This window comes from Lepisosteus oculatus, chromosome 15 (assembly GCF_040954835.1).
Source record: "Lepisosteus oculatus isolate fLepOcu1 chromosome 15, fLepOcu1.hap2, whole genome shotgun sequence".
Classification (NCBI taxonomy): Eukaryota; Metazoa; Chordata; class Actinopteri; order Semionotiformes; family Lepisosteidae; genus Lepisosteus; species Lepisosteus oculatus.
This window is the reverse complement of record NC_090710.1, coordinates 5,909,540-5,922,574: the sequence shown is the minus strand read 5'-3', so window position 1 is coordinate 5,922,574 and position 13,035 is coordinate 5,909,540. Positions and strand designations below refer to the sequence as shown.

The 13,035-nt window shown below is 35.9% G+C and overlaps 1 protein-coding gene across 2 annotated transcripts in view; it reads left to right on the top strand.

Annotated features, from left to right (window-relative positions):
• Positions 1–4,957: 4,957 nt before the first annotated feature.
• Positions 4,958–13,035, top strand: part of clybl (citrate lyase beta like) — a 73,021-nt gene continuing 64,943 nt past the window's right edge. Inside the window, exon 1 of one of the 2 annotated variants that reach the window (XM_015363532.2) lies at positions 4,958–5,040. In XM_015363532.2, the coding sequence (XP_015219018.1) occupies positions 4,997–5,040 (44 nt within the window). In that variant the 5' untranslated portion in view covers positions 4,958–4,996. Of the gene's footprint in view, positions 5,041–12,332; positions 12,401–13,035 lie in introns of those variants that run through there. The other variant, XM_069178942.1, reaches the window with a different exon arrangement.

Genomic DNA, 13,035 nt, shown 5'->3' with positions numbered 1-13,035 from the left:
AAAGTTGCAGTCCAATAAATATAACTGTAAATAACATTTTGTAATACTGAAGGAAAGATTAATCATGATATGTGCGTAAAAGTAAGTTTAGATCTGTTAGTAACAAGAGTTTTTGATTTCTTTTTTTACCCTTGTTTTTGTGTGTTGAAATGGTGCAGTCTTTAAGTTGTTAATCTGTTGAGCTTTTTCGTTTAACTTATATATTTGCCTTTACACTTTGTGCCTCTTCGATATTTTGATTTGTAAATTTATAGTAATAAATGGTGTACAAATGTTTGCATTGTGTAACTAGGGTCTTTTTTATTTTTTTAAGATGTTAGAATTGCATTTATATCTGCTTTTTAGTATACACATTTTTTTAAACAGAATAAGCAGTGATATTCGAATAACCTGTTCTACATCTGTTTTATTCAGTTGTAAGGAAAACAATTTCCACAAATTGCTTGTTGTGCATTCTGTATAGCTTATCAGAGTGGGGAACAGTGACAATGTGCAAGGTGCAAAAGAACATGTTAATTCCACACAGAAAAAGCAGAAAGAAATTAAACATTTTGGCTGTTCACACCTTCATTTAACCCATGAAGACAGCTCACCAAGGTGAAAGGTGTTTCTGTTTTCTACATTTCAAAGTGGAATTATGCTCTGCATATTTTGTATACCATGTTGCGGTGTGCTGTAGTGTAGTGAAGAGACTACAAATACTACAAATGAGAGTCCTGCAGCTCCCTCAAATCAACAAACAATACAGGACCCATTTAAATGTCATCATTTCATAACAAATACAGTGGCATTTGTGTGATGGAATACCCATTGGGTAGCACAACTTGTAACGTGCAGAAGTCCCATCAGATTTGTCATAGTCGTGTATTTGATCCATTCAGTATGCAGACTTATAGAACCTGTTTGCAAAAAGAAAAGATTATCCTTATTACATCATAACAAGTAGAATCTGATAACACATAGAATCAAGAGGGGGCCGTTCAGATCATCCAACTCATTTGGTTTTCCAGTAGGAAATTGATCTAAGGATCACATCCGGCCATTTCCTTAAGGAAGCCAGGGTACCAGAGTATGAGCTGTCACAAGCACAACTGAGTTGCTTACTCCAACACTTCTTTGTATAAAGAATGTTTCCTGTTCTCTGTATTAAATGTGCTTCACCTTAGTTTCCATGTGTGTTGTTTCTAAAGTAATACTCTGGGTAGACTATCAGTGCCTGTGAGGAAGTTGAATACTTGAATCAGGTAATTGCCCTAATTTTGTTCTTTGCTTAAGATTTAAAAGATTCTGTTCTTCCAGTCAGTTAATAATAATAATTGCTTACACTTATATAACGCTTTGCTGGACACTTCACTCAAAGCACTTTACAGGTAATGGGGACTCCCCTCCACCACCACCAATGTGCAGCACCCACCTGGATGATTCAACAGTGGCCATAGTGCACCAGAACGCTCACAACACATCAGCTATCAGTGGGGAGGAGAACAGAGTAATGAAGTCAATTCATAGAGGGGGGTTATTAGGAGGCCATGATTGGTATGGGCCAATGGGAATTTTGGCCAGGATGCCTACAGGGTTACACCCCTACTCTTTTCGAGAGAAGCCCTGGGATTCTTAATGACCACAGAGAGTCATGACCTCGATTTTACGTCTCATCCGAAGGACAGCACCTGTTTACTGTATAGTGTCCCCATTACTATACTGGGGCATTAGGACCAACATAGACTGCGGGGTGAGCACCCCCTGGTGGCCCCACTAACACCTCTTCTAGTAGCAACCTTAGTTTTTCCCAGGAGGTCTCTCATCCAGGTATTGACCAGGCTCACACCTGCTTAGGTTCAGTGGGTTGCCAGTTGTGAGCTGCAGAGTGATATGGCTGCTGGCTTTCATGTATATCATATCATCAGTATATCATAATCATCTTGTAAACAAGATGAATACATAATATGTATCTTAAAACTGTTCAGGTAAGTATGTAAATGCATTTTTTTCTGCTTTTTTGTCCATGTTAAAATCAGAGCCATTTAATAACATAAATGAGAAACATACAGTAATAGTTCAAGCTGATAGTGTTGTATACCTTGGTCAAGCATTCAGAACTTTGCTTTCTGTGCCTTCTTCATACCTCTTTACTGAACTTTCTGAAGTTTCTAATCTTTGTATGAGTGACTAGAGTTCTCTAGGATATAAATATGGGTCTTCAGGCCATTATTCCAGTTATCATCACTTTAACTGTTCTCCAGCACTCCCGGTACCTCTGCTTTAGCAACAACCCTGTGGGCTGTTATAGAGCGTTCTAACTTTTATCCATATACTGTAGTTAAGACAGCTTCTCTCAAACAGAACCAAACAAAGAGCCAAGCAAATAAATGTTTTTTAACCTACATGTAATTGCATTCCAGGAGTTTCTCTTTGTCATCTGAAATATTAATAGAAGAGGAGTTGGAAAAAGATCTATGAAGAAAATACTTTTATTTTTATGTTTGTTTGGAACTAAAGTCTTAACACAAAACTAAAAATCTGAGAAAAGTCAGTACAATTACCAAAGAAACATGGATACATGGCAAAAATGTTTCTCTATGGGGAAGTTCAGCTCATGCTATTTTGAATAGCATTTTTCATTATTTTGAAGCACAGCTTTCCTCCTTGGCTAGAATATATTCTGGCTTTTTTCTTGGACTCAGTGGTTCCTAGGGGAAACCAGTAGAGAAGTTGAGCATCTTGCTGTGAGCCAAATAAAGTGTGCCAAGTGCAATCAAAGCCAGTTAGGAGATGCTGTGTCTGGTGAAAAGAAGCAAAGCTTTGGAGAACTATAACAAGTTTCCAAGGAACCCATGGAAGGAATTTTTTAATACATGAACTTAACAGGTGTGCCGGTTCACCACCTCATTTTGAATTTATTCATTATTCATTGAGTTATTGAACTATGGGATACTTAATGACAAGGAATATCATTAAAAATATAAAACACAAGGACACTGACAGTACATTCTTCCATTTTCTAACGGCTTCATCCAGTTCAGGGTTACAGGGGAGCAGGAGCCTATCCCAGCATGCAACGGGCAAAAGGCAAGATACAACCTGGATGGGAAGCCAACAGTTATAATACAGTATCAGTATGTTAACACAGGTTTATAGTACTGTCAAAAGAAATTGCTTAGAATTGATTTCTATCTTTTGTAATTTGTGATTTTTGATCGACTTTATATGAAAACCACATTTGCACACCTTTACAATATTTTTATTGTTCAATCACCATTTAGGTGTGTTAAGAAGCTTTCAGTGCATAGTCATTGGCATTACTAATTTCTAAATTATTATTAAAAAAGCATGCCTGTGAGTTACATGAGCTAATTTAAAATCCGAGCATTTAAAAATATAGTTACTATTGGGAAACAACTCTGTTTTCACCTTTACAGAAGACTTTTCAACAAAACTAGAGTATAAGGTGAACCAATCTGTTCTTATTAATGTATTTGCTGATTTTACTGATATTAAAAATGCATGTATTCTAAAAACGCATCTTTGGAAAACAGCTAAATTAAACATTTTTTTTAGATGTGATTAGGGACAAGTAGCTCAAGTCTTTGACAGCTGGAGTTCTGCAGATTTTACAACTGCAAACTGATAATAACCTTAGAATCGTATTAATCGATTTATTATCCAAATAATTCGTTCAATTAAATAATATCAGAGGTACCCCTGGGGGACTGGAGTTGCTCATCTGTGAAGTAATTCATATGGTAAAATATCAATACGATCACCCAACATATTGGATTATTTGCTTAGAATCTAAGTTTATATGATGATCAGACTTTCAATGTAAATTTAATATTCCAAATTGCAAATAACACCTCTTAATTTACGTATTTACGTACAGGTGAACGATATCACAAAATAATAATGAAGCATTTGTCTGGGTGTGTTTTTCTCTCTCTCCTTATGCCAGCATTGATTACTAAATGAATTCAATAAGTGATAAACAGTCATCACAACAGCAAACGAGAGCAGATCTTCACCTAACTCACTGGCCAGTAGATAAGTAGCCTAATATTTCACTGGGCTGCATATTTCTGGTCTGCGTTACCACCAACTCTGACATTTCAGAAGCCCCTGCTGGTTTCATCATGGCAAATTCTGCCTGTCATTTGTTAGCTGCACTTATTTACATGGATTGCGATGATGGCGGTATTAATGAATCGCCACTGATGTAAAACGAGCTCTCCCGGAGTGCGTCTTCTATCTAACAGGCATGGGTTGGTACCTCGGGTGCCCCGTGCGCTCTGTCACCAGCGGCTGCCTGACTGAAGATGACCTGGCTGGGGAAACACGTGTCTGTTCAAGAGAGAGAGACAGAAAAGCCAGAAGCATTTTTCGTTGGTGTCACGCAAAGTGGAAGACTCTAAGTTACAACCTATGTCAACTGGGTCATACGCCAGGATGTGCTAGATTAAAATTAGTAATAACTAAAAAAATGATTAAGCCTTTCAAAGGTGAGCAAATCCTTAATTTATGCCCTAAGGAAGGACAAAATTAGAAAAGAGAAAATTAATTTGGACCTGTAACCTACTACTGTAGTCTATCTTTATGAAATGGCTTTATTGGACCGCGCTAATAGGATGTTGAATATTTTCACTATTTTTAATACAAATATTTACATTTAACCGTATACTCTGAAATTAAAATAGATGATGAATTTGTTACACGAGTAGGGTCTACTTGTCTATATACTGTACCTGTTTAGTACAAATTAAATATTGCGTGATGAAGATCTTATAATACATTCTTTATTCCTCAGACATATTTTGTTGTTCATCTATGCTGGTGAGCAGTTAGAAACCTTTGACCAAGATGACAATAGACTCACTGTAACTTTAAAATTCATTTCGCAATTTGACTGAACAATCCCCCTGGACAGTCCACTGTCCAATCACAGTTCTCAGATTCTGAAGCAGAGACCAATTGGATCGTACAGCTCGGGTACACACGTGGGAAGATGGCGTTGTCAGTGAGTCGAGTGTTATGGAGACACGCAGTTCAGTAAGTTTGAGTTTCTTGATGTAGTAATACAAACAATTTTCATGATTTCAAGGCTTTGAATATTTGTTTCTCTGAGCCAGTGCCCCCCTTATCAAAATCTCTTTTATATTTGCGTGCTTGTTCAGAGCAAGGTCATATCTGCCTGTGTTTATGACATTTAAAGGAGACAATACGAAATGTAAATACGAAAATAGTACTGTAAATAAAAATAATCAAATTGTAGCATTTGTGTAATGGGTTATTTGCAGCATTAACAAGAAATTTTGCTCTGTAAACATGCAAATTCGCCCTACAGTAACTGAGTGCCGGCTACTGCCAGCATGTGGCATTATTGTAAGAATCAATGCTGAGGATCCACCAAATGGTACTATTTGCTTATGCTTGCAAATGATTGCAAAAGACAGCTAATTTAAAACATAGCTTTGATTCTTTGACACTGGATTCCCCGGACTCTCGGCAGTTTAAGTAAACTCCAAACATAACGAATAATGTCCTATTTATTTGTTTCCCTGCTTCAAATATATATACTGTATGTACACTTTAAATTCTCATACAATTTGCATCGATGAAAACCATTCAAATGTGCCTAATAGGTAAATTATCAGTCGAAAATCGAAAATATCCAGGTCAGTCTTTTTTTAAACAGTTCCAGAACAGTTGTATTTTTTAGTCAATCTTGTGTTTCTGCCTAGAGAAAGCTGCATTCTGATAACTTCAGATCTAAAGCATGCACGTCTTCTTAATAAAAGGCTGCTCTCTCAACTAAAATACTTAAAAAGAGCATTATTGTCATATTTCATACTTTGTTTTTTTTAATTCAGACCAGATTAAACTACATTTGTTTAAAAGTATTTGGCCTAAGAACAACATTCATATGCCAAAAAACAAAGTAAAAACAATTACTGCCTCAGTGTAAGGGGCAGTTTCCAGCATGACCAATAATTGTTGCTCAATAAACAAGCAAATTCTACCTAGAGTATTATGACTTTGGTTTGTAATATACATATCACCATTGTTGAAAGACGATTATTAAAATAAGCAAAGATTCTTTGCTAATTATTTTAATGGATTTCATATTTGCTCCCATCCAGAATCGCTTGAAGAGAATTAGTTCTGTATGGCCCTTAACCATCCGAAAATCAATCTTTTGCAGTGGGACAATTAGAGTTTAGCAAATAAATAGTTAATTGGTTAGAACAACCAGGAGTATTTGTGTTTTAGGTCCCTATTTACCCAGTACTGTACATTGTTAGTTTTATACATCTGTATCTAATTTGTTTAAGAAACTTAATGAGAAACTTCAAACAGTTTAAATGTCAATTACAAAGAAAGCAGGGTTTTAAAGTTCCAGTAATCTGTCCATATTGGTCATCGAAACATGGCCACAGGTGTTTTTAATTTAAGGCAGATGATTTTCTAGAGGCACAATTATAAAAGCCTTGCTAATCCACAATGCAGAGGAACTGTCACGCCATGCATAGTCATATCTGCTGTATAATTGCAGTTGGTGCATGTATGGTGTAAAGAGTGATAGTTTTAAGACCCCAACTTCTTTCAGGGGATTCTTAAATGTGTCGTTCCAGTGTGTTTATCACACAGAAACCAATGTTCTTTAGAGATTTCTATTTTTTTATCCAGCGGAAAAAAAATTACAATGTCTTACACATTTTCTTACTAGTTTCTAACACTAAGAACTTTACTAGAGAAATGTTTATTCACAGAATTGAGTGGTAAATTTCAGTGTTAGTGCTTTTATTTATTAGATATAGTGTTTGCACCAATTGTTGCCTTAAAATTTTCAAAACATTCCTACTGAATCTGTCAGTGAAATCTACACTCCCAGTTTACTGTAAAAGGGTAAGAACTAAATGGATCTGAAAGTAGCTTATCTCATTGTACATGTATGGTTAACTCAAGAGCTTTAGGAATTCTGGGACAGAAATCCATATGCTTTTTATGTAAGGCTCAGAACCCTCATGTTCTCAGCAAGCTGCAGTATGTCACAAACACCATAGATGCCACAGCAGAGATGCCACAGCATCCTAAAGGAAAAATTGACTGCCGTTATGAAGTCGACAAGTGATGAAAGTAGCCTTGAGGTTGTCAATTAGAAAGAGAAGGCCTGGATCTGATAACTTAATGGGCAGTTTCCTCTCTTCAGGCTTGCCAGAGCTTTATAGCACAGGTTATAAAATCAGAAGTGTAATGTGTTCTTATAACATTTCCAATTAAGAGCAACCACATAAACTCTTGCAGACATTTACCAGTGAAGGCTAACCATTCCAATATAGTGTTTTACATAAATCAAAGACCAAATTGTTATTGCTTACATTGCTAGAAAAAAATGGTTCCTTCTTGAATTCTAGCTTTAGACATTATTGAATCTGTAATGTTAATGTTTTGAACGTAAGAATTCAATTCAATTCAATTTAGCTGTTCTGTAATTTGCAGATCCAGATTAATGTACTTGTCTTGTGTTTCCAATATCTGTATCAGGTAACTGGGGAGTTCTGCACACATTTATTTAATCTGCTTCAGATCTGTGGTGTCAGGATACAATATGTCTGCATTTTGATGTATTTTTAGCAATAATAGAAATGTGGTTTTCTGGCTTACGGATGTTTTTTGAAAGTTATTTTGATATCTTTATTTTTGGAAGATACAAGCAGATGATATTTGGTTTAATCACATAGTATTTTAAGATGATTCTACAGTTTTTTTATATGGTATTTGGGTCCCACTATGTCCAAATATATAATCTGGATCAGTAGACAAAAAAATGAGTATTCTCATTGTTCATATGTTTAATATATATTTAAAAAACACCTTTGGAAACCTTAGAATGGTTTCAAACAAGTGGGAGTTTTCTTGCATTTGTCCCATCTGGCATGTTTGTTTTTAGTAGCTAATTGATCCAAGGATCTCATCCAGCTGTTTCTTGAAAGAAGCCAGGATATCAGCTTCAACAGCATGGCTGGGTTGTAGATTTAAGCTTAACATCTCTTTCTGAATGAAAATCTCTGTTTCACTGTTTGTGACTGTTTCTGAAAACCTTGTTTTACTTCATTAAATAGCACAGCATTAGTCCTGTCAGTGGTAGAAAGCACCTCTAAGCTTTTAGTTGTGATTTTGCCTGTTTGCCTTATTAACATCAGTAGGCTTTTTCCCAAGCGGTGTTTAACTAATGTTTGCATTCCATAGACAAATCAATCTAAGTACATTCCAGTCTGTTGACACTGCTTTTCCACACTGATTGCCTTGATTAGCTGTGATAGAGGTGTGTGGTCTTAATCCAATTAGACACTGATTCATCTGATTACTTTTAGAATAATAATGGTGATAGTTTACCCTAGGATACAGTCCTGTGTGTGGGAGATCCCAAAGTGCCACAGTGAAAAAGTGTAGTTTTTTTATAGGCCATTATCCTAAAATTTAAAATAACTGTCGTAATAAATGGACAGGAAAGTTCGGGAACACAAAAAAATCTAATGTTTTAGTTAAAATGTTAAGCCATTTAAAACAATTGGGTGAATCTTACTTTTTAAGTTCAGAAGATTGTCAGAACCTTGAAGCAGCCACAATATCTGAACCAGGCTTCATTAGTTACAGGTGTTGCCGGTTTTCTCCTCCTTTACCTCTCCGGACAACGCAAATGATCTATTTTTAAAACACACCCATTTTTTTTCCATTTTCTTCAGAAGCCTCACAGAATAAAAGCTTAAAGCCTGTGATGTAGTGGTTTATCCTTTCATGCCCGCTTGTATTAGGCATGAAAAGGTTATTGGCAAGGAACCGATGGTGCTTTATAAACCAAAATAATAAACACTTGCTGCATTTATGTTTTTTTTTATTTTTAAAAAATTGTGAATTGGTAACGAGGGGTTTTACCTGTTTTTGACCTTCCTGAGCTGAAGTCTTTGAAATATTTTACAGGGCGTTAAGCTTGCACATGTTGTAGTGGGAAAGTAAGGATATGGTCACAGGATTGGGTACCAGCTGAGTAAACGACAGAGTCAGAGTGGCAGTGAAGACTGCACTTGTCTTGGAGATCCCCAAGAAGATACATACGGCTAACAGATGGAAAGTCATGCTACAAGTCCCTGCAGACAAAGCCTTGATCCAAACAAGTGCCTGTGCTTTAGCTTTAAAACCTTTGATCAGCAGAACATCTTGGATAAAGATTGGTCCTTCAAAAGATAGCACATGAAATTGCATCTGTATAAACATGGCCTCTGGGAATGCAAGAACAGTAAAACAGAAAGAATATTGTTCTACAACACATGTTCTGGCCTAAATGTGTTTTGTGGAGTAAACAGATTAATTCACACCAGGGTTTTGATGAAAGTTGATAAAATATGAAGTGTTATGAAAGACAATAATGAAAAATACATTGGGATGAAAAGTGCCGACAGATGTCTGGGGCTTGCGAAGGATCTACATGTGTTTTCAGTCTGTGGCGCACTAGAGCTACAATTTCTTGTAAAGATTTTAATTATTTATGCACTTCTGTGTTTTTTCCCCACTGATAACTCATTAGACTATATTGTTTTGCAATGTAGTAGGCAAGCTGTACAAATTATGCAGTAGGGGATTTCAAAGAGTTCTGCTCACAATGGTGAATATTGTTTCAAGTTTTTGCTTTAGTTTGTAATCTTACATGGTGGAAGCATATCGTCTTGTTGCTCTTAGATTTGCCAACAGGAATATGTAGACTTTTCCTGAACACATAAATAGTAAAACTACATTAATTGGGTTTGGATCATTAAAACACTTTATTAACACGACCAGCACTATGAATGCTGCTCTCCTTTCTTTGTATGCATTAGAATCTCTTTCACCTTCTTTGCTGAAGCCCTCTTTCATTACATGTACAGAAATAGCCTGACTCCTTCAGTGATTGACCCAGATCAAATCATATATCAAAGAAGACAAGGAAATGTGGAGGCACTTTCATTTCTCCTCTAGGTTTTCAGGTCAAATTGGCCATTGTAGCTGGTGTTTCAATGACAAATAATTCAAAACTCTAGGATAAAAGTATCGTTGGAAGAGCTGTGTCCTAAATGTTCCACATTGTGTCATCTAAGTGTCTTTCATCCAAATTTGCCTTGCAATTTTATCTTGTTTTATAATTGCATTATAATTGATAATTTTATTGAGAACCTGCAGGCCATGCCTCTTTTCTCCAAGTTGTGCATAAAGTCAACCACCTGTAGCATGAGTTGGCTTCAATAGCAGTCATGACTATTGGTACAGTATAGTTCTACACACTTATCTGTCTTACAAAGAAGCTTCCTACCATTTAGCAGCCCAAACTCTTAACTTTTAAAAGGCTCAAGAAAAGCAAATCAGGGTAGTGTAGTGCCTTTTGTGATAGAAGAGGACTCAGACCATTCATGTAATCTCATGTTTTCCAGCTGGTTCCTTCTCCAATAGGTCATGTTTCACTGAAGGTTTGTCCCAAGTGATGCCTCACATTGGTATTACTGTTCTTCTTTTTTTAATATTATCTGATCCTGATCAATCAGATTTTGTTTTCCCTGTTTCAGAGTTTAAGTTGAGAGTGTGTTTTCCGGGGTTTTCAATTGTTAAATTCTACTATTAGTTTAAACCCTGCCTTATATTGCAGAGTTCATTGTACAAAACTGTTTGTATTTTGCTTTGAGTGACCTTAAGAACATAGGAAGGGTTACCAATGAGAGGATGACTTTCTTTCCATCTAGCCCATTTGGTACTTAGTAGTTAATAGATCCTTGGTTCTAATCCCAATGTCTCTTAAAAGAAGCCAGAGAGTTGACTTGAACAACATGGCTAAATAGCTTTTTCCAGACTCCCAAAACCCTTAAAGATTAATAAAGAAGTGCCTACACTTCTCAGTATTTTAATGCATAGTTGCCACTTTTGCCTTATGGTTTGTGTTTCACACTTCATTCTGAAATGAAACAGCGAGCAGTGGCTTTCATTTATCAAACCTACAGTACAGATCATTGAAGTTTTTAATTTAGTTGTGAATGAGCTCTAGACTACGTCCACATGATTTTCCTTCCACCTTGCTTTGGAAGAAAGATTTCTGGATTCTGAATGATCCATTGCACGGAGTCGTAAAAAAAAGTAGCTGTCCCGTGTCCCACCTCTGGATGTCAGTGTTAACAACGTTTTTTTATGGTATCCCGTGGTTAATAGCTTTTAGGCAGTTCTGCTTGCTTATTGATACTGCAGAAACAAACTCTGAAAATTCAAGGAAATAGTCTGAAGCTGTTTTATGATATTTTTGCCTTTTATAAAAGTTTCTCAAACTTAATGTGACACTATAAGGAAAATAGTAGAATAACAATTTCAACGTTGATACCTCAAATGACAGCATGCATGTTTTGCTAGTGTAGATGGTGGTAAGTTCTAGGGAAGTTGAAAGTGAGTAACTATGTGCTTCTAATTGGCAATGATCAGCATTTGGAATATAATTCAGTAAGATTGTTTTTGATTTGAGGTGTGCAATTGGCTGACGTAGTTCTTTTTCTTGCAACATGCTACTGTTCTTAAGAGCATGGAACAGGTCTGTTGAGGAATAAATGCCTCATTCCACTGCAGTTTTGATTTAATAGTTATTATGCTCAAGCTTAATATAAAGTAATATATAGCTCAAATCTTACTGCACGTGCATGTAGAAAATATATAAAATTAATGGGCAATATATATATAGTAATTTGAGTACTTTAAATTAGTTTCTTTAGATTAACACTGGCATTTTCCTTCTTTGTTTAATTCAAGTATATCAAATTAATATTAGTTTTCCATTCAACTGAGAAGAAAAATAGTGCTAAAATACAAAAAAGTGGGACTTTTTAAAGCATATTATTCTTGAAGTGTATGCTGGTAAAACAATATCTTACACTGCTTAAACGGGTGATGAAAAATTAAATATTAAAGGAACATAAGCAATAACAAAATTTTGCAATAATCCTGACATATTTCCCTGGGTGCAGTAGATGTAAATCTGTGTCGAAACCCCTGAGGTTTTAAGACAGCCTTCCGTAGGGGTAGGGGCTGCTCATGTCTGCTTGCAAGGTTTTCCGAAGGCCAGAGATGTTTCATCATTCTCATTAGGTTTGGAAATGAGCACACCAAGTCTTGCAGCAGAATCACCAGTGTGTGTGTGTGGGGGGGGGGGTTCTGATTACAGAGAGACCAGTAGATGGCACTAGTTATTGTCGATTACCCGACTGTTTCCTGTCCTAAATCTCAGGCCTTGAGGTTTGAGCCGTCACTGTATTTTTAACAACTGGATGCAGAACACATTTTTATAGTGTTACATGGTGGGCTTTTCTTCCTTTCTTTTTATCCTTTTTTATCCTTTAAGGAGCTGGTATGTATGCAGTCCTTATGAATGTCAATGCAATTTTCATATTGCCTTTAGGCATTTTTCGCTCACCATGAGGTTGTTTAAAATAAAAGAAGATTAAGAGTAAATTTATTCATCAAAAGGGAAAGAGGCAGCTAGAAAACAGGGTTAAAAAATTTATTGCAATTTAGTTTTACAGTGTTACTATGACAACAGGATGGTACTATAGTAATTACACTAAACAAATGAAAAGCATTCAGTTAGCAGTACATTCACAGTGGTTTGTAAGCAAAATCAATCCTCCTTCTACTTTATTAATTTATTGAAATGATTCCCAATCACAGTGGTATTGTGTGTTTTCACAAGTAAACAGCATTTATGAGATATATAAATAATAATGATCAACTCTGTTATATATTACAGTTTTAAAAGCATTCCTCTTTGGTCGTGTGGTGTGGTTCAAAGGCTATTTCTTTTACAAACAGTTCACTGTATAGAAATAATTAGAGTTAAGTCAGGATCCATTCGTTTTCTAATTCCACTACTGTAGTTAGCAAAATGTAGCTCTCATGCACTATCAATATCTAGATGTTATATTTAAATGTGCTGTCAGTCGCACTTGGGTTTTTCATGAGGGTTTTCATAATAATCTGATGAAG